Below are 21,105 nucleotides of genomic sequence, written 5' to 3' on the forward strand. Positions count from 1 at the left end.
GGTTCAATTACTTTATCTATTTCTTGGCAATAAGTCTAACCCTTGATGGGATAGTATTCATGATATATTTGATCAATGATTTAATTAATATTTGCACACCTCCACACCTCCCCTAATAAAATCAGTATATTTAATAATTTGTTAAGTAGTAATTCCTTAGTAGTATAAGTAATAATTTCTTGAATATAATATTTTAGCAATTTAAGTTTAATCGTTTAAAATTATTTTAACTAGTAGTGCTATTATAAGATAATGTAATATCAGTAGATTATTTTAAACCACAATTAACTAGAGCTTATAGGTGGCAATAAGGGAGTTGTTAATTTCTTTCTAAATTGTTTTGGACTAAAAATTTATCGAATTTGAAAACTCTATTTATAATTTTCGTGATAATTTCTATTCAACTCACATATTTTTGTTGAAGTTTGACCAATTTCATAACTTAAAAACATGACTAACATTTTAATATTTTTAACTGTTTCATGATTGTCAAAAAAATATGATATGAATTTATTTCCATTTTAAAAATTATAAGATCAGTTTTTTTTTTATAAAATATTAGTTTAAATCACTTACAATATTAATTCTCAATTATAATATACTAATACCACACTTAAATATAGTTTAAAGAATAATACAAAGGGAGTTTTAATTACGTTTTGAAATTAATTTTTAGTGTAAAATTAATATATTATAATTGATATTACTATATTTAAATATAAAATGACTTTCAAAATTTGATAAACTTTTACTTGAAATGTAGTATTATACAGTATAATTTATACTCCTGATAACTCCAAAGGCAGCCGGTAAGCTCTAATTATTGTTTACTACAATGATTTTAAACAGTTATTTATTTATATTATATTAATTTATCGTAATGTTAATAGTTAAATAAAATCTAATGACCATGCAATTCAATACAAAATTCTGAAATTTTAAATAGTAAAATAAATAATCCATAAATTAAATGAGTAATACTCTTAATTTGTCGTTATGTAAATAAAATTTATTAATTGTTCAACTTAAATTTACTCCTTAGAATGTGGATTAGTTAGTGCGCTGTATGTTGAATCCATTTGAAAATAGCAAGGCTTGTCAAAGTTGAGGCTGGAAACGACAGCGTATGACTCCACAACAGCCCCTGCTGTGTTTACCACCATAGCAAGGGATCCAAATATTAATTAAATCATTGATCAAATATATCATGAATACTATCCCATCAAGGGTTAGACTTATTGCCAAGAAATAGATGAAGTAATTGAACCAATACGACAGCGTATAACTCCACAGCAGCCCACTTCCTGATATATGATATATCTCCATCCATTTTTAGAGGACTGCTTCGTTACAATGACATTTTCTAGGTTGGATTAGTGGTCCTAGTTTCCGACATTTGTGCTAATCTCATAGTTAATTGTGTTTAATCATTTGAAGGCTGATTAGTATTTACAGCAGCCATCAGAAAGTTGCGTAGAACTTGAATCTGTATCCTCACTTATTTTTAATTTGGATGAAGAAGGTGATTATTTAGTGATATTAGAGTGTATAGAGATTAACCAAGCAAGGCTTCAATGCAAGTCAAGTATCATACGTATGATCAATTATATTTGAACCTTTCAAACCAATGTTTGAAAACTTTTTATGCAACTAATTGATATAACATTTTTTTATCACCATTTATACAATGATCTTCAATGCAACGAAACAAAATCTTGATGATTTTGAGAATTTGTAATCTGCATAAGAATTATGAACTACGATATTGAACATGCGAGGGCATTTGGTCTAGTGGTATGTTTTTCGCTTTGGGTGCGAGAGGCCCTGAGTTTGATTATTGGAATGCCCCTTTTATTTTTCATTTTCTGCTGTAATTCAATTCTCATGTATAGAGGCGTTTTATTTAGGAAAAAGTTTTTAGCTGTTTGTTTTTTAGGAAAAAAATCAATGGACATAATAAAAACATGGATTGTTTGTTTGTTGTTCAAATCTTATCTAGTATAGTACTCCCTCCGTTCCATAGTAATGGAGGCAAAATTTTTAGCACGGAGATTAAGAAAAATTATGTTAGGTGAGTTAAGTAAAGAGAGAATAAAGTGAAAAATGTAAAAAAGTAGAGAGATGAAGATAGAAAAAAGTAAGAAAGAGTAAAGTAGGTATGGAAAAATGTGTTGACTTTTACTGAAAAAGGGAAATGACTCTATTATGGAACGGGCGGAAATGGAAAAACGCTCCTATTACTATGGAACGGAGGGAGTGCTATTAAATATTTTTAGGACTGTTCTGATTAGTAACAAGGTGTTTTAAAAAAACTTAATCAGAAAAAAGAAACTAAACCATCAAAGCAGTTTTTACACAATACTTCCCCTAACCAGTAGTATTATGTGTTATGTACTTTAGATAAACACATCAGACACTAATGTTAAACCGAAAAACTTGTGACGCTTTCTCCGGCACCAAATTGATCGCTTCAACACTAGAAAATCCCTCTCCATTAGGGTGAGTAACCTTAGCCTCATACTCCCCCTGAAACACCGACGCCTCAAAGAATCCCTCCGCATCCGTCATCCCACTCGCCTCCTCCTTGAACTGGCTCATGAACCTATCCACCACCTCACCGGTCGCCAAATTCCTAAAATCATTATCCGTCAAGCACATCCGGTAGCACCCCTGCGGGCCCCACGCCGACCACAGCACGATCCCCTTCACCGCCCAATGCGAGTGCAGCTCCCTCATGACCCATTCCAAATCCCTCGCCTGATCCGGCCCGGGCCCCACGTCCAGCTCCGTCACCCAAATCGGAACCTTGGCAGTCGCCAGGATGTCGAGGGCCGACCTCATGTAGGGCAAATTCGCAGATGTGAAATGCCCCTGCACGCCAATGCCTATGCTCCCCTTGAACCCTCCCTTCCAGATCCCGTGAAGCTTATCCAAATACCTCCGGGGCGAGGAGGCCGCGTCGCTGCACTCCTCGATGGTGTTGTAGTCGTTTAAAAACGGCACCGTTTTACGGTCATGCCTCTGCGCTCGGAGATAGTAACTGAGGGAGGCGCCCTGGCCGAGCCTGCTCTCGAAGAAGTCGAAGTGGAGATTCTCATTCATGACGTCCCAGTGGATCAGCTGCCCTCTGTAGCGCCGCGTCACGGAGTCGACGCGGCGGTCGGCGGCGGCGCGGAGGTCGGCGGGGGAGAGGGTGGGGAGCCAGGAGGGCTGGCGGGAGGGGTCGTCCCAGAGGATGTTGTGGCCCCGGACGGAGATGCCGTGGGACTTGGCAAAACGCATGAGGGCGTCGGAGACGGAGTAGTCCTCGGCGCCCCGGGTGCGCTCGGTGGAGTACCACTTGAGCTCGTTCTCGAAGACGGTGTAGCGGAACCGGGACGTGAACCACTTCTGGTACGCCGCATTTTGGAGGATGTTTTGGTTGATGGCGCAGCCCAGCGGGAAGTGGGATCGGCGGAGGCTCATTGAGACGGTGGCGTTTCGGATGGGGCGGTTGCGTTGGTCCACCGCTTGGAAGTTCACCTTTGTCTTTCGCGCCTACAAAAGTTACAAATGACTCTAATTAACAGACATGGAGTATCAAAATAGGAGTATAAAAAACGGACAATATTGTGGATTTATTTTTCTATTTCGGTTTGAAAAATATATGTAATGAAAAGTGAGTTTGGTTTTGTATATACTTTCTTCGTCAACGATTAAAAGTCCTTTTATAAGTACATTTTTTTAAGAAATGCAAATTGAAAAAATTACTCAAATGTGAGTTGCATTTGAATGTGATTGGCAGATAAAAATAATAAAAAGGAAATCATATAGTCAAACAAACATAATAAACATAATAGTAGAATTTAATGTGCTTTTATGTGTAATGCATGTCTCCACACTCAAAAGCATCATTTTCTTCTTCTTATTTTTTTTTTATATTTTAGGTAAATTGAACAACATTCACTAAATTATTAGATTCATACAAAAATTATAAAAATAATATTCATATTACACTAATTTTTTCAAACACTTTTAAAGTGAAAACAAATTACTATTATATTGCAAAGATATGGAGCAATATTTGCTTTTGGGGATAGAATTTAGACAGTTGAATTAGATGAATATTGCGAAGGTATGGAGTAGTATTTGCTTTTGGCGATAGAATTTAGACAATTGAATTAGATGAATATGCAATAGAAACCTAATTCTAAATTTCAAACATTCTTGTGGTACTATAGTAGATATGAATTGCTAGCTCAATTTTCAAATCCAAACCCTCAATTTCATGATACGAAACCCTAAATCACCTTGATTCTTTTAAAATTTCTTTATATATACCTTCTGTATGTTCAGATCTTGGTGCAATTTCCATTCTTCTTGAGTAAATGGTTGTAGTGACACGCTGTCTGCTCTAATATCTATTGTTGGATTTTCGCTCTGTCATTAAATAAGAAAAATTTGACCATCAACAACTACTCTAGTATATGTAATCCAACCAAATTTTAATTAATTTCATATGTTTAAATTTATATTATTTCCTAAAAAAAAATAACTATCAAGTAAAAAAGAAAATGAATGAACCTGAAAATAGAGTTGGGCAGGGCCAGAAGTATCAACAACCAAGCCACCCTTGAGCATGGACCAGCAGCCCTCTTTCGCAGACACCCAGCCCGCGATTATCGAGCCCTTGGCTGTCTTGAAAACCGCTGCTACATCAGAGCTGCCTTTGCTTACTTGCAGCCAAGCTTCATAAAATATCAACCATTTTAATCACTTTCCATCACAACTTTACAATTATAACATTTTATTTAGAAATCAATTAATCAAAATTACCAGAAAATGTGTAAAGCTTATCCTTGTCAAAATCAAATTGTTGGGAAACACTATGGTGGGCTTGGTTTCTAGCAGTGGCAGCAATATACTTGTTGCCATCGTTGGCTTCTTCATGCCTTATTTTTGCATCACCAAACGACGTCCATCCTTTCAATCCCTCGTTGAATTCCGGATTCACCACTATACCTCCTTTGTAATGAGGGCTCAGAGGCTTCTCCAAACACTGAAAATATAAAGAATCATATTTTTTTAACCATTTATTGTTTTCTATTGTCACACACACACATGTACTATATAATTTATAAAAAAGACTTGCCTCATGTGTGTAACTGTGGTCATAAGGCACAACAGCGTAGACTTGAAGACTTCCCACATGGACTTAGATAGCTTAATTTTGTGTTTTTCAATCATATGAAATTCCACTGCAAAAGGAGAAGATAGAGTTAGATGAGTTTTACCAATGGCCTGAATCAGGATGAACATGGTGGAGAAACAAAAGTGTAAATGATTTGCCATTGTTGAAGTTGATCGAATGTTTATTGGTAAAGCCATGTACATACTGTTTATATAGGGATAATTAATGTTCCAATAAGATTTTCAATAATTGTAGATTACACAATCTAGATCATTTGGTTAATTAGTTTAATATTTTCCATACGCAAAGAATCAAATTCTTGGTGAAAAGAATATAAATTTGGACAAGATTTTTATCAATGGTCTAATTTTGTCACGTTGAGATATTAGCCATTGATGATCTTTTTACTTTTACTAATATTTTCTAATAAATGTATGTTACATTTCACTAAATTATTCTATTCACAGATCTAATATTATCATGTTAAGATATTAACTTTTACTAATTTTAATAAATGAATGTTACATTTTACTTACATATTCTATTCACATTATTATGGGGCTAAAAGCTAATTTGTCACTACTGCGTAAAGTTTTGAATCTGAAATACGATGATAGATGAAAATCATACGCATAGTTTTGAACCTCAGTATTTTGTGACTACTTCAAATAAATCAATTCACGATTTTTAGCGAGAGTTGTTACAACGTCAATCTGATTTTTGATCGCTTTAACTTTTTAAAACTTGAAAATTTTGATTTATAATTCAAAAAGCCATTATCTATTCTATTAATATTTTTATCCATTTTTTAAGCACCAAACATGAAAACACTCTGTATTCTGTCCCAGTTTATCTCGAGGAGGAGTTAACGATTGAACTAAAAAGAATGGACGAGTAATTGGCTCTCATTCCTCTCGAGACACCACATATCTCCCTCAATCACCATGGACTTAGATTCGAGTTGTAATAAAGCATCAATCTTTCACTTCAATTTGATTAACCGATGCCAATCAATTCATTATAGCTCCTCTTCAGATTGGATGACAATGAAGCATATACGAATGAGTAGATTCAATTCTTCCTCAACAAATTGGCTATCCCATTAGCTCACATCAATTCAATAAAAAGTAGTGTCGAAACATTAATAGATCAAAACAAAACAAAAAGTTTCAAAAGAGGGGGGAAATCTAGCATCAAAATTACACATTTTTCCTTCTGATTTTGCCCTTGCCGTGGGACTTCTTCTTGGCAATCTTAATCTTCTTCTTGAGCTTCTTTCCAATAGGCTTGAGGAATTTGGAACTCTGATTATCATCCGCAGCAGTCTCAACTTCCATGGCGGCGAAAGAGACGGAGGCATCGTCGTCGGCGCGAGTGGGCTTAACTGGGAGCTTGGGAGCGGCGAGGGCGGCCTCCTGGATGGCGAGCTTGGCGGCGTCCTTCTTGTCGTAAATCGGCTCAACCATCTCCCTCCTAATCGACCTCAGCCGCTTCTCCCTCTTCGATCTGATCGATTTCCCCATTGCTTCGGCGGCGCCCAAATTTGCTGCTCAATAAAATTAGGGTTCTGGGCTGATTCTTCTGCGTATCAATGTTTATGTCTATATATATACATGGTTTAGTTTTTTTAGACCGGTTGCAGTTGGAGTCGTGGACCGGGTTATCTGACGAACCGCTGTATTCTCTTTTGTTTTTTTTTTGTTTTCTCAATTCCATTGATTAAAATACACCATAAATAATATTTAACCTCTAAGAAAATATGTTTATTACTTACTATATGTATATAATCAATTTGCACTTTTTTTTAGATATTTGAATAAAGAAAAATTAGATTATTTTATAAATGAATTACTTTCATACGAGCAAAGAGAAAGACGCACTATATATGTAGGACGTAATAAAATGACTTATATATCCTTCACGAGTTTATGGACATAATTGTAAGCTCAGATACGTCTGACGTTATTTATTACGCCCTTCGTGCGACTCAAATTTTTTATTTTAGGCCGTAAATTAAGGATCGAGTAATTAGTATAATTAGATTATTGTTTCAAATATAATAAAGGAAACATCTAATTAACTCAAATATTTTACTAATAAATACTCTAATACTTATTATAATGGAAATAATGCAATAGAGTTCGGGACGGATCGAAATAGAAAAGTACAAATAGCATAAGACGGAGGATATCTATTTAGATTCCAAAAATGTGACTTTTTATTTCGCATTTAGAAACCTAAATAGTACTAATCTCATTTTATATTAACTAATATAGTTTCACTCAAATATATTTTATTGAAAATATTCTTGCCAAAGTTGATTAATGTTTCAACATACGTTCACCGATAAAAATGTCACTTTGTCATATTCGTTCTTCTATTAATAAAAATTTTATTTACTTTTTATTATTTTTTATAAGAATTTCAGCTATTCTCTACTCACATTTTACTATAAAACTATTACTAATATTTTAAGACCCACATTCCATTCATCTTTTATATTTAAATTATTTATAATATATAGAGAGAGTATTGATCAATAACTTCAATTTAATTTCATAATTATTTTGCATAGAGATAGAGTTACTCCTACCCCTAAATAAAATGTACTACTATGTACCAATAACACAAAGCAAATTCATAATAACCGGAAAAAAAGTAAATAAACAACAGTTATCTCCTCATTAGCATTAATTTGAACGAATATCACAAGAAAAGAGAACGCTGATATTAATTAGTTACTGGTTAGTAAAAATTGGTGAAACAGATGAATTGGTAAATCAAGATGGCGGCAACGGCAGTTTTAAAACCAAACCGCGCACAATCGGAGCCATTTCTACGGTTCCACCGTCGGAAGAATTCACGCGCCTCTTAAGGCCTCTGTTTCTTCTGACAACGCCGCCGTAATGTTTCCGCTTGTGGCCGCCCAACGCTTGACCGGTGGCGATGATCTCACCGCAGATGGAGCACTGGTGACCCGACGTGCAATTAGAGGTATCGGTGGACGCCGAATTTGACAATTCTTCGCTTCGGCCGAGTGCGATGAGACAATCAGCAAAGTAATCGTCGTCGGATACTCGTTTTCAGGGCTTCGAAATTCATGGTTTCACTCTCACTACGTGTGTCTGTGTGTGAAAGAATCAGAGTTTCTGTGTTTCGCTATTTATAATGAAACAATTTATTTTGATTTTTTTTTAACCTTGAATCTTGATGGCCAAGTATCTTCTGTTGAATGCCAGTAGTAGGAGACTAGGGGAGTACATAATTTCATTTTGTTTGCAAATTTACATGTGCTGAAATTACCAAAAAAAAATCAAATTGTGTATATAAACTTCTAAAACTTCTCTAATTTAATGCGTATGGATATGAATAAGATCAATGTAGGAGTATTAAACAAATCAGACCCAACACGAAACAAACAACAACATTTATAGACTGTAGAATTTCATTAGACGTCACGCGGTATATCAATTCTATGAGCTAATATAATTAATCTTATCTTATTAGTGGTAATATATTTTCAATTCTTGCACTCATAAAACCTACAAGTAAAAGAAAGGGGTTTATAATTGAGGCCAATAGTAGATCCATGAAACAGAACTTGTATAGTCGTATATAAAATAAGACAGTGTTAGAAGTTTATAGATAGTGCAGTAGTCGTCGCTGACAATGAATGATAGATGGAAACTATTAATGAACTCATACCCAATGACGGAGGTATCACTCCACAGAATTCGTGACAACTCCAAATATTGAATTTAATGAAAATTTTAAACTTAGATCTGCCAATAAAGAACATAATAGTTTCAAAGATGATGAATTCGGGCAACATTTATCTTCCATAGTTAAAAGAATCATTCAAAGTATTTAAAAATTAATAATCATTCTCGTATACTAGTGAATTTGAAGGAATGGCTCCCCCCACAAAAGAAAAAGAAAAAGAAAAATGTGTAGTATAAATATATACTATTCCAAACATATTATCAATAAATAAATTAGAAATGCATGAACGAACTTAATACTCCAGCATTCCAGTTTTGGATAGCATGATCATAATTGGGCTGGACTTTACCATTTGAATCGTAGATGTACAATAGCCCGTCACCTAACAATGATGTTTAACAATTTAGGCCTTTTATTCGACATCTTAGGTGGGCTCGAGTAAATTCAATACTTGCATGGCACCTCATATCAATGTACTAAACGATCTTATGACTCATTATCATATTATAATTTATTTGAATTAAGTTGTGAAATTATTTTAATTAAATGGAGTGACTATGACTTATTATCCTCTAGGATGAATATATTTAATTACCAAGATGCCCTGCATGTTTTATTAGTATTCAATTCTATTTTGATTAATATGCCTATAATTGCATGGTCTTACAAATTTTGACATGTGAAACGATCCTTTGGTTTTGAGCAAGTTTCTCGATAACGTGCAATAAGATTGTTCAACTCTGAAATCAACTGCTTCAAATCAATCATCAAATCCCATCCGTCAAAATTTTACACACTAACCTCATATTAACAAACACAAAAATCAGAGACAAATTAAGCAAAATTATTTATGGACAAAAATTCACATTCTAAAAAAAAGCAGAAGTAAATCAAGAAATACTACTTAAACCCGCAATGCACAATCTCATCATTTAATAGTAAAAGTCAACAAAATCATCAGTCAAGAATAAATATTTATTACACATACACGCATTGATACGTAATCAAAAATGCGATTAATGCGTATATATTTATTGGTGAAAAGTGAAAACGCGTTCAGCAGTTAATACCACAATAAAGTACACTAATTTGCCTATTTATCACCAAACAAACATAATTATTCTATAGAATTGGAAGAGCAAAATAGGGTACTTAGTTAAGCATGTTAAAAAAGGATCTCTAGTACTAATAAATAAATTAATAAAATACAATTTTGACAAAAAAAAAAAAAAAAAAAAAAAAAAAAAAAAAAAAAAAAAAAAGAACACCCACACAGTCAATTTCAAGTCAATTATATTTTTTTCAATTATCCCATAATTACATATTTTTGAGGAAATTATATATGAATCGACAAATTGAGTTATACTATCGGACAAAAGCGTTAAGCTATTCAAACAACGTCAATTAATACACCTAGCAAGCCGAAATTTTTTGTCATAGGAGAATTGAGAAAAATATTAAAATTGTGAACTTAACCGTAGTTTTTAAAAGTTAGGAGATTAACTAGAAATGGTCGATATCAATAATATGGACATTAATAAATTAGCATTGCTCCCTCCCTCTGTCTACACTACACTCTCACTTCCGTTTCTGTTTTGCAGCTACTGTCAACGATTCCTTCACTCCCTTCATTTCTCTAACTACCAATTTTTCTCTCATGCGCTCTGTTTGAGCATCGACAAATGGCGGCACATGCGTTTAATCCTCGCTTTTCTATCTAGATACAAAGAGATAAAGCAGGATGGAGAAGAGGCAAGGCTTCTTTTCGGCTCTGAAAGAGGAGGTGGCGCGCGGATTATCTCCGGCGAGGTCTCTGGCCCGGGTCGCTTCGCCAATGTCGGGCATTTTCCGCCGGAAGAAGGTCGGCGCGAGTAATCCTGAGGCGCCGCTGATTGCGAGATCGAGCAGCCTGAGGCCGGCGGGGGAGGCTCTGGCGCCGCTGATGGAGGGTCCGGATCCGAATGGAGCGGACATTGTCGGGTCGAAGCGTGCGGGATCGGGGCTGGGGCAGTGGGTCCGGGGCCAGCTCAGCCGCAATCCTTCGCTTCCCGCCGTTAGTGAGAATAAGGCGTCTGATTTGAGGCTTCTGCTTGGGGTTATGGGTGCGCCGCTCGCGCCGGTGCACGTTAGCGCCATTGATCCTTTGCCTCACCTCAGTGTTAAAGACACTCCAATTGTATGATCTCTCTCTCTCTCTCTCGATAACCATTATTAGCTACTTTTCCTGCTTTCTCTGTGGCCAATTTTGCTTGAGTTGTTGATTCCTTTTTAGTTTCAATAGGGTTTTAGTTTCAATTTGATTTTTAGAATGCGTTTATTATCTCTCTCTCTATTGACTAAATTTATCATATGTGCTAAGAGAATGTACCTTGCAAAACACAGATTTGAGTTGATTTTTTTGATTGAAGAGATGGTGAATGGATTTGTGTAACCAGTTAATTGTAATTTTGCAGGAGACTTGTTCAGCACAGTACATTTTGCAGCAATACACAGCAGCTTCAGGAGGGCACAAGACTCATAGCTTGATCAAGAATGCTTACACGCTAGGGAAGGTAAAGATGATTGCCTCGGAGTTCGAGAGCGCGACGAAGGTGGTGAAGAACAGGAATGCCGGGAGAGCCCCTGAGTCGGGCAGCTTCGTCCTCTGGCAGATGAATCCGGATATGTGGTACGTGGAGCTGGCAGTCGGGGGGAGCAAAGTTCACGCTGGAAGCAACGGGAAGCTCGTGTGGAGGCGCACTCCCTGGCTCGGTGCACACACTGCAAAAGGCCCTGTTAGGCCCCTGCGCCGTGCCCTTCAAGTCTGTGCATTTCACACTTTCGCAATTGATCCTTTGAACTTCACTGTGGTTGGTTGTAGTGATGGTTTTGTTTTTATCTGTGCAGGGCCTTGATCCGTGGACCACGGCTGTTATGTTTGCGAATGCAGTGTGCATTGGGGAGAAGAGTGTGAACGGGGAGGAGTGCTTCATCCTCAAGGTCTCTGCTGATCAGCGCACGCTCAAGGGGATGAGCGAAGGGCCAGCTGAGATCATCAGGCACGTGCTGTTCGGGTACTTCAGCCAGAGGACGGGGCTGCTCGTTCAGATGGAGGACTCCCATCTCACGCGCATCCAGTCCAATGGTGGGGAGGCTGTGTACTGGGAGACCACCACCAACTCGTACATGGATGACTACCGGTCCGTTGAAGGAGTCATGGTTGCTCACTCAGGCCACTCTGTGGTCACCCTTTATAGGTTTGGGGAGAGGGCGATGAGTCACACTAAGACCAGGATGGAGGAGGCGTGGACAATTGAGGAGGTGGCTTTCAATGTTCCGGGGCTCTCGGTGGACTGCTTCATCCCACCGGCTGAGCTCAGGTCGGCCGAGGAAGACATGGGAAGTGTAGTGTGGAAGGTAGAATATTGATGAAGAGTGGAAGCAGCTTGCATCAAATGTCTATATATATATGAGTAGGCTGTTTTTGCTATACTAACACGGCCTAAGTAGTAAACAAGGTTGAGTTTGATAATGGTGAACTGATGTTGTAAGATGGAGGAAAGGAATTAAGGTGTTGTAATTTTATTATATATCAATATTGCAGAATGAATGAAACCCATCTTGAATATTATTGGAGTTTTCTTGGTTTATAAGTTGGTTTGTTTTATTGGATTCTCTTTCAAGCTTCACAAGAACTAATTGGATGTGATGTGAGAGATGAATAGAATGCGAAGAAGATAACTTAATGGACAACACAAAATAAAAATGTGGTAGTTGAGCAAGGTGACAGTAAGTATTATAATTTCTCAAGTGTTTGCTAACATTTCAAAATATTTGAAAAATGAGTAGACTTTTTGAAGATTTGATTTGTTGACCGTTTGGGGTAGGATTGATCCAACATCATTCGATTCAATCTTGAATCAAAATAATGTGGGGCTGTGTTGGATTTAGTAATCACATGGTTTGAGGCAAATAAATAATCTTATTTAAACTATGATATTTTGTATGAATGTTCAATTGATTATATAAGCTCTGCATGTGAGATATTTATTCTTTTTTTGATTTGTAACGTCGCACCCTTCACAGACACAATAAGTACTATACTATGTTATGACTTTTTTAATTATTTTCTAGCTGGGATAATTTTTTAATTATTTTTTGGCTGGGATGATTTTTTAATTATAAGTTTGAAATGATAGTAATTGACAAAATAGATAAAGAATTGGGATAGATTTCATAGGCTCACATGCATAGTAGTTAAATTAAATTTGAATACACTACTATAAACTAATGAGCCATGAAAAGGGATTCAATTAAATATCACCAAAAAAAAAACCTTCATGTGAATGCTCAATCATTCTTCTAATTAGAATTTTCTTGTAATTAGGTGGTTTTGTTAGTTTGTTTCCTTAAAAGATCAATGTCTGCTTTTCTTAATCGAGCGCCCGGAGGGAGTGAAGAAGGCGAAGGGGAGGCGGAAGGGGAAGGGCGCAACGTCGGAAGTCGCGTCGGAATCCGTCATCGACTTAGAAAAAGCCACTTATTCGAGCAATGTCGCCAATCTGACCCAGATGTACACGCTGTACTTCACCGGCGGCGGGACCCCAAGAAAAGGCGGCCCTCTGGAAATGCATCCAACACCCGCAGAGTACGCTGGGGCTCGATCCCGACGCCCCTCCGGCCCCTCCGTCTTAGATTTTTTTTTTTAAATCTTTGTTTATTTGCGTTTTTTATTTGTAGTTTTTTTTTTCTCGTTGTATTATATTTTCCAATGATTAATACAACGATGAATTGTTCATTATTAGTCTATTTATTAAATACATTTGTAGGGAAAATTAAATAATATAAAAAATAATGATGTAAAAATGAAATGTTGAGTTAGGGAGAAATAAGGGAGAAATAAGGGAGAAACCAATGTAGCACTTGGCTAAAAACTGGGGATCAATCATTCTTCTAATTAGAATTTTCTTGTAATTAGGTGGTTTTGTTAGTTTGTTTCCTTAAAAGATCAATGTCTGCTTTTCTTAATCTTCTAAGTTCTAACCCATTGGTCCCATTCTGAACGTGAGGAAGCTTCGTCTTTATTATGGAGTCCCAAAAGGTCAGATTTCCCAATAATTGAGGAAGAATATATTGTACTAAGATTCCACCAGCTAATTTAACTACTTTAATAATTACTAGCTCTATGTTTTATAGGGGCGATTTCCCCATGTTCAAGTAGAGATAGAAGACGGATGGGTCCCATAATATCTTAGAGCAATTAACGGGTGTTCAATCTTTGACAAAAGTATTGTGTTGTCGATTGAGATTACTATATGTTTGTTGAATCTTTTCTACTCCTCGGTTTTGGTGGTGTCGATGGATTGGAGATTATATTGCGGCTCGAGCATTGTTAGTATTTATCAAAAAGATACTATTATAGGCTAGGCAACAAGTACATTTGAGTTTTTAGTAATTTCTCATGGTACGGTGTACTGATAATAATTGTTGATAACTCGATGCCATGTATATATATAAGAAATTCGAGGCAATTTTTGTCTATACAAGTACTTCAATTGATTTTGGTGCTGAGTTCGATTCTTAGGCATGCACTAAAAAAAAGGGATTTCAATTAATTTTCAAGAAGGTCCTTACATACTTCTTATGTCTCAACTAAGTTGAGTCGTGTTCTTTATTTGTGAGGTTTAAATTAAATTGAGTTTTTTTATAATTAAAAAATTAAAAAAATTCTTGATTTATGTGTCCAAAAAAATATTTTAACTTAGTTGGAACGGAGTAAGAGAATCTTTTCATTTTTTTGTCAACAGTTATTCAGCTATCGCAAATTTGCCATCAAAGGATATACTAGCGTGACATGATTATGGTGGTGAGGTTACGTTCGCTTGATGATGATGAGTGACCTCAAAATTGTTTTGTTTTTACACTTCCTTTTATCTCGCGTAGTCGTATTAGAGTCCATTTTTCTCTATAATAATACTTAATCATATTGAAGAGCTTTGTAAATATATTAATTTTATTTATAATATTATTATCATAGTGTCCTCCGTTCTCTAAAACTCGAAACTTTCTATTTTACGAAATTTCTCTATTTAATGAGGTGGGATCCATTTTTCACTAACACACTTTTTTTTCTATCTCTCTTATAATATTAATTTTATATTAGTATTCGTGTCATTTTAAAACTTTCTAAAGAGAATACTCTATTTTACTAGAGATGATCTCCTATACTTAGACAAAAATATTTGACAAACAAATGAATATCCTATCTCCTTTACTTTTTTGTCCTATGTGTGAAAATTGTCGGTAGAGGCAATTAAGTTGGTTAATTGTATCACAATTCAACTTTACTATTTACCCGTTATATTTTGATAGTATGAGCCCATAAGCAAATCTCGATGTGTACAATCGTGAAAACCTTCAACCATGTAAATTATTATTGCGTTACATCACTTAGATGGGTAAATAATATTACATGCTTTAAACTATCTCTAAAATTTAAACCGAGATGTGAACAGTTAAAATACGGAAGAAGACACATGATATTGTCATATTGATGTCAATTGTGAGAATTAAGATACAAAATTCTAGCAATAAATATTTTATCATAAAATAATTGTAAAGTCATGAATTAATATTAGGCCCAATAATAAATTAGAAGTAAATAGACGACAAGCTATTGGACCAGGGCCCACCTATCAACGTAACTGCTAACTACTCATGTACAGATTTATTACTTAGTCCCTCCCCGTCCGAATAATTTGTCTCAATTTTCCATTTCGATTCATCTCACATAATTTATCTCATTTCACAGTGGACCATTTTTGTTAGTAGACCTCATATTTTACTAACTCATTCCTACTCACACTTTGTTAGTAAGACCTGCATTCCACTAACTTTTTCAACTCACTTTTCATTACATTTCTTAAAACTCATACCCAATCAAAGTGAGACGAATTATCCGGGACGGAGGGAGTATTTATTATACTCCTATTTATTTTGCCAAATGCATTCTTTTTTGTAGTTAAGAGAAGTGAAATATGCACATTGGACATTTTTTGATTTTATAAAACAAATAATTAGTCTATAGATCTACTACATCCATGTGAATTTACGTTTAAATATGAATTGAGAAAATTCATTAAAAACAATATAAGCAATAATAAAATCAATGTAAATAATACTGGATGCAATTTTGTTATCGTCATTAATTTGAATTAAATTATACGGATTTTGCTTAAAAAATGATTAAAACAAAACGATTTGAAAAATGGAACCGGATAAGGAAGCTGGACGGGTCGTCCGGGTTCGGGTTCGGGTTCGGGTTCGGGTTCGGGTCCCAAATCAATTTACATCTGTGATAAGCTCCAACCGAAACCCTTTTGCCACACTTTTTTGAAGTCTTATCTTCTTCAGTCGCAGTCGTTTCAAAACTTGCAATTTCGGTAGCTGAATATCGAAATCTACAAAATGGCGGTGTCTTCGGGCGTCTTCTCGAGTTTCTTCGCGGCGCAACCGGCGTCGTTCGTCAAGGCGTCTCCCGGCGCCGTCGTCATGCGCGCGCCGGCTAAGCTTCCTCTGCGCGCGCTTTCTATCACCGCGGCGTCGAAACAGGCGACGGAGACGGAGGCTGAGACGAAGAAGCGGGAGCCGAGGGGAATTATGAAGCCGCGGAGAGTGTCGCCGGAAATGCAGGCGTTCCTCGGCGGCGTGGCTGAGATTCCCCGCACTCAAGCACTTAAAGAGATTTGGGCTTACATCAAGGCGCAAAACCTTCAGGTATATCTATTTGGATTAAGCCGCTACTATTTCTCAATTTTCTCTAATTCTGTTAATCAAACTTTATCTTATCTCTTAGTATTTGGTATTGATGTTGATGTTGATGTTGATGTTGATAGAGTGGAATGTTCTAGAATCGTTAGTACTCTGTTTCTCTGTGTGTGTTTTATAGTGATTTTAAGATATGTATTTGTTGCTAATCTTCATATAATATGCATTTTAGAGTGAAGTATATGTATATGCTAATGTGCTTGTTGAATTAAATTTGGCATGAAGCTTAATGTCTGATTCTAATATATATTTGACATACTTAAGCTTGAAATTTTATGTTGTTGGTTATCTGTTTGAAGGGGCTTCTGTTTTGTTTTGCCTAGTTTGTGCTTAACTATTGATATTATGCACATGATTTGATTCTCTTATCTTGTTCACATATTGTGTGTGGTGTTGCAACTAGTAGTTGTTGTGGTGGTTCTTGGAGAAGTTTCACACACGACTTGCCATTGTAAGGCGTGTTTACCTTTGAAAGTGTGGGCTGAAGCTGGCAGAGAAACTTCTTATGTCGACCTTTGCTTTATTACCAACTTTTGTTGTTCTGTGTTTGTCTGCTAATATAGATGTCAAACTACATCCATTAAAAAAATACTTGATCAGTAGCCGCAGTTAGTGGCTATGCTACTATTTGGCTTTGAGTTTCTGGGGGTGGCTTGGTTATTTTATGCACTTAGTGAGGGGGAGTCTTGTATGAGGCCGTCTTACTTCAAAATCCATCACACAGGTCACAAGTTTTTGCTACTTGGTTGTGTTAGCTATAGGATGTATCTGATGTACAAGGGCAATAGTTAACTCTAGTCAATTTATATGGTAAAAGAACTCAAAAAGTTTGTTGAGCTTAAATTATACTCCTAGCTGTCAAAATTACATTTTTATTGATTATTTTGTGTGACAGCCATAAATTGTGTATTTTGTGGAGTACTAAAGGAGGGGAGACTTGTGTTTGAACTTCTCAAGTCTGATGTGCTTGGTTTGATTTTATATGTAAGTGTGTCTTTGCACCGCATTGGTAGATGTTTAATTGAGGGTTTCCAGAATATGAATTAGATTGTTGAAAATGGAGTGCTAACTGATTGTGAACACCCCTATATTTTTGCTTCCCCATCAAGTGTTTCTTACATATACTAGTCAATAACTGACTTTGTGTTTCTCATGATTTCAGGACCCAGCCAACAAGAAGGTTATCATCTGTGACGAGAACCTGAAAACGATTTTTGCTGGGAAGGATCGCGTCGGGTTCCTTGAGATTGCTGGGTTGATCAGCCCTCACTTTCTCAAGTGAGGAGGCACTCATGCACATCTTAAAAGTAGAGAATCCCTAATGTAAATCAAGTGTTATGTTGGTTGATGTTATCGTACTAGGAAACACTAGCAAACACAAGCTCTTATTTTTCTGTTTATTTACACTAGATCCTTACGCCTAGTGGTGTAATTTTGCCTTTTGGATCATTCAAACGTCTGAATTCTTGATATTTCAAGCTTTTGCCGTTCATCTTTCATTGAATGATTTGTGTTGTTTATGTTTGCTATGGAAAGAAATGGTGAATGGTGAAACTAGCTTGTATAAATAGACATTTTGTTGCAGATTGGAACAAGAAAACATAAACTGAATGCAGCATTTCATATTACATAGGATTTTGATTTCTACTAGAGTGTTAGATCTTGGAGAGCAGCAGTGCCAATTCCTCGTCGGAAACCTTAACGTCAACGCATGTCCGAGTCGAGGCAGCAAGCCTTGCAGCTAGTTGATGCTTACACTAAAAGTAGTAACAATTTGTAAGCTTCTCTGAACTAGTAGTAGAAGTAGTAGAGAAACAACGTAGATACTCACACAGAGCTCTTCCCCTCTGTTGATAACATCATAGAAGAATGAATAGCAACTGCAATAGTGTTCCGGGAAGCAAAGATATTCCTCTTTCTTCCTCGATTCTCCTACAACCTGAAAATAAAACAAATTACCAAAAATTCAAGTGAACTTATACTCCTTGCCATCCGGTAATAAGTGTCTCATTTTCCTTTACAATTTGTCTGCCATTACATGTCCCATTTACTTTTTACTATGTCTCGCATTCTACTAAGTCATGTCGACTAACCTTCAGCTAACTTCGTACATATACAATGTTTTACATTATTTAACCCTGGTGCCGATCCAAAGAGGGACACATATTGTCAGCAGGGGGAAGTATTCAAATATGGGTATTAGTGACAAATAGTATACACTATAAACAAAACAATGCCTAAAATCAGATAGATATAGTTGGACTAATCATCCCCAACTTATTCACACAAGAGAGATAACCTGAAAGATGGATCGGCCACTGGGCTGACCAGAAATCCTCTTAACTCCGGCTTGATCAAAAATCCTGGTAGCTCTCTCAAAATTCTTACCGAATATAAAATGCAATCTGTAGGGGAATCAAATCGAATACCCAAATAAATGAGCCACAAAGAATTAATTGATGAAAGTGAAGCAGCAATACCAATACCCACGTTGATAGCTGATCATCGCTCACTGTTCAACAATTATAACCAAAAATGTCATAAAAACTAGTACTTACGAAGGGACTGACAAATTTGATCGATTCAACTAGTTCTTGAACCTGAGTGAGTTGCTTCAATCTCTTGCCAAATAGATTCCGCTACCAAATTAGAAATGCTCATCTCCTATTTTCGCCAAGAAAACAGTTTTTGAATTGAGATTGCAATGAAAAACAACTGTGGGACGTTTTTTTTATGTTTAAAAAAAAAAAAGTGTTTGGGGCCTTAACTTAATCATATAGGTGCATTGGGCCATTTGGGCCGTAAGAAACAAGTGGTGGTACATATCGATGATATTTTCCACACTCGTTCCAATTTCAAACATTTTATTTGAATTTATATGCGATATTTATCCTTGAAATTATCGACGAGTTTACATTCCTTCAATACCGATTTCTTAATTACTAATGTAGGGATGTGATCAAATCAATAACTTCTTATCTCAGTCATCGGATTTCGTGATGTAACCGTTAGATTAATATCACGTGTCATCTAATAATGTAAATTGTGTAGTCTAATAATGTAGATCGGCTAACAATGTAACGCTTTTAGTGTAATAATATAGCGGATCCAAGGAATTGGATTAATCCTGCTCGATCGGGCTTGCGGATTAAGGCCGAAAGTCTCCGCGCCGCCAACTGTTGATAAAATTCATGATCTTTTAATCAGTGCGATATTTCATATTTTACCCTTCTCTTTATCTCTTTTTTCGTGAAGGAAACGAAGGTTCTTTGCAACTTGTAATTAAAAAAAAAAAAACAAAAAAGTAAATCTGATGTATATAGTAGGAGTATATACTTATTTTAACATGAGTACATGAGATGTACATCAAGTACCAGTTCGTACTCTCAACTTAATAGAAAGAGCATGTCTATTTAGAACTGTGGGGACATCCATTAATTCAAGGAAACAAGATTTATTAGTTGGATGATAACTAGATTAATTGAGTTTGGAGTGAACCGTGGGATCATCCATTAATTAAGTAAACAAGAGTTATTGGTTGGATGATAATTGAGATATTAATTATACGATGATGGATCTTGTTTATGATGATGATCAACATCAACTCCATCAATGGCCCTTAACCAGAAGGTACAATCAAACGAAGCAGCGCCGCTTGGGATACCATCCATCACCCGCTCTTGTCCCCTCGGAAAATATATTCCGGTACGTGGGTCCGGCATCCACCACCCCGTCCTCTGCCCCTCCTCCGCTTGTTTCTCCGCGGTTTTTTCCTTACACGGCCTTGCCAAGCTGCTCATGCACCGCACTCCCGGTCTAGGTTAATAAACACCAAATAAAGGAATTAAAACGCTAATGTATTATTTAAGATTATTAATCCGTTGATAATATTATTTATTGAACTCAAAATAAAGGAAATTCTGCCTAAGCTCAAATGATCTTGTGAATATCTATTTATCTTTGTTTATGAAATGAAATGTGTATAAAATGAAAAATGAAGTTTATGAAATAGTAGTAAAATACTTACAGTGGGAATGGCTTGATTATGAGCATCATGTTGGTGATTCCTGTGGTCACGCCCATGCCTTAATTTATATAAATATAAATTTAGCTCACTCTAATTTGATTATATTATAATGTAAAACAACCTAGCTATGTGAGCTTATATATAAGAGTGTGAGCGTGTGTGGAGGCATTAATCATGCATAAATGCCTTCATACAAATTAAACAGAATAAGTTCTGTTGTCATATTTCTGGTGAAGGTTTCCAAGATGCAAAACCACTTTTTAGTTTTTACATTGTCACTTTCAGTAAGACATGATTCGATATTGATCGACCAATCTATGGTCCTAAACTCACATTTCATTTATCTTCACTCTTTATTTTATTCTTCTTATTTGCATCG

The 21,105-nt window shown here is 36.0% G+C and overlaps 6 protein-coding genes across 6 annotated transcripts; 2 read left to right on the top strand and 4 right to left on the bottom strand.

Moving 5' to 3' along the window:
- Positions 1 to 2,301: 2,301 nt before the first annotated feature.
- LOC125209222 (endo-1,4-beta-xylanase 5-like) lies at positions 2,302 to 5,190 on the bottom strand. The gene is made up of 5 exons (XM_048108825.1): positions 5,128 to 5,190; positions 4,816 to 5,038; positions 4,564 to 4,727; positions 4,321 to 4,419; positions 2,302 to 3,537 (listed from the first exon to the last, which is right to left on the bottom strand). Exons 1-5 carry the CDS (start codon positions 5,188 to 5,190, stop codon positions 2,410 to 2,412), a joined length of 1,677 nt encoding a protein of 558 aa, XP_047964782.1. The 3' UTR covers positions 2,302 to 2,409.
- A 1,096-nt stretch (positions 5,191 to 6,286) lies between these two features.
- On the bottom strand, positions 6,287 to 6,748 carry LOC125215386. The gene has a single exon (XM_048116790.1). The coding sequence runs from the start codon at positions 6,691 to 6,693 to the stop codon at positions 6,370 to 6,372; it is 324 nt and encodes a 107-aa protein (XP_047972747.1). The 5' UTR covers positions 6,694 to 6,748; the 3' UTR covers positions 6,287 to 6,369.
- Positions 6,749 to 10,499: 3,751 nt separating this feature from the next.
- Positions 10,500 to 12,503, top strand: LOC125216542. The gene is made up of 3 exons (XM_048118283.1): positions 10,500 to 11,069; positions 11,347 to 11,694; positions 11,780 to 12,503. Exons 1-3 carry the CDS (start codon positions 10,635 to 10,637, stop codon positions 12,299 to 12,301), a joined length of 1,305 nt encoding a protein of 434 aa, XP_047974240.1. The 5' UTR covers positions 10,500 to 10,634; the 3' UTR covers positions 12,302 to 12,503.
- Positions 12,504 to 16,241: 3,738 nt separating this feature from the next.
- On the top strand, positions 16,242 to 18,198 carry LOC125215076 (protein TRI1-like). The gene is made up of 2 exons (XM_048116384.1): positions 16,242 to 16,648; positions 17,862 to 18,198. The coding sequence occupies exons 1-2, from the start codon at positions 16,340 to 16,342 to the stop codon at positions 17,979 to 17,981; spliced, it is 429 nt and encodes a 142-aa protein (XP_047972341.1). The 5' UTR covers positions 16,242 to 16,339; the 3' UTR covers positions 17,982 to 18,198.
- A 43-nt stretch (positions 18,199 to 18,241) lies between these two features.
- On the bottom strand, positions 18,242 to 19,655 carry LOC125215077 (zinc finger SWIM domain-containing protein 7). The gene is made up of 5 exons (XM_048116385.1): positions 19,300 to 19,655; positions 19,190 to 19,211; positions 18,999 to 19,104; positions 18,531 to 18,638; positions 18,242 to 18,456 (listed from the first exon to the last, which is right to left on the bottom strand). Exons 1-5 carry the CDS (start codon positions 19,358 to 19,360, stop codon positions 18,355 to 18,357), a joined length of 399 nt encoding a protein of 132 aa, XP_047972342.1. The 5' UTR covers positions 19,361 to 19,655; the 3' UTR covers positions 18,242 to 18,354.
- Positions 19,656 to 19,998: 343 nt separating this feature from the next.
- LOC125215078 lies at positions 19,999 to 20,837 on the bottom strand. The gene is made up of 2 exons (XM_048116386.1): positions 20,727 to 20,837; positions 19,999 to 20,515 (listed from the first exon to the last, which is right to left on the bottom strand). Exons 1-2 carry the CDS (start codon positions 20,780 to 20,782, stop codon positions 20,257 to 20,259), a joined length of 315 nt encoding a protein of 104 aa, XP_047972343.1. The 5' UTR covers positions 20,783 to 20,837; the 3' UTR covers positions 19,999 to 20,256.
- Between the last annotated feature and the right edge of the window lie 268 nt (positions 20,838 to 21,105).

The sequence above is a fragment of the Salvia hispanica genome, chromosome 3 (assembly GCF_023119035.1).
Source record: "Salvia hispanica cultivar TCC Black 2014 chromosome 3, UniMelb_Shisp_WGS_1.0, whole genome shotgun sequence".
Lineage (NCBI taxonomy): Eukaryota > Viridiplantae > Streptophyta > Magnoliopsida > Lamiales > Lamiaceae > Salvia > Salvia hispanica.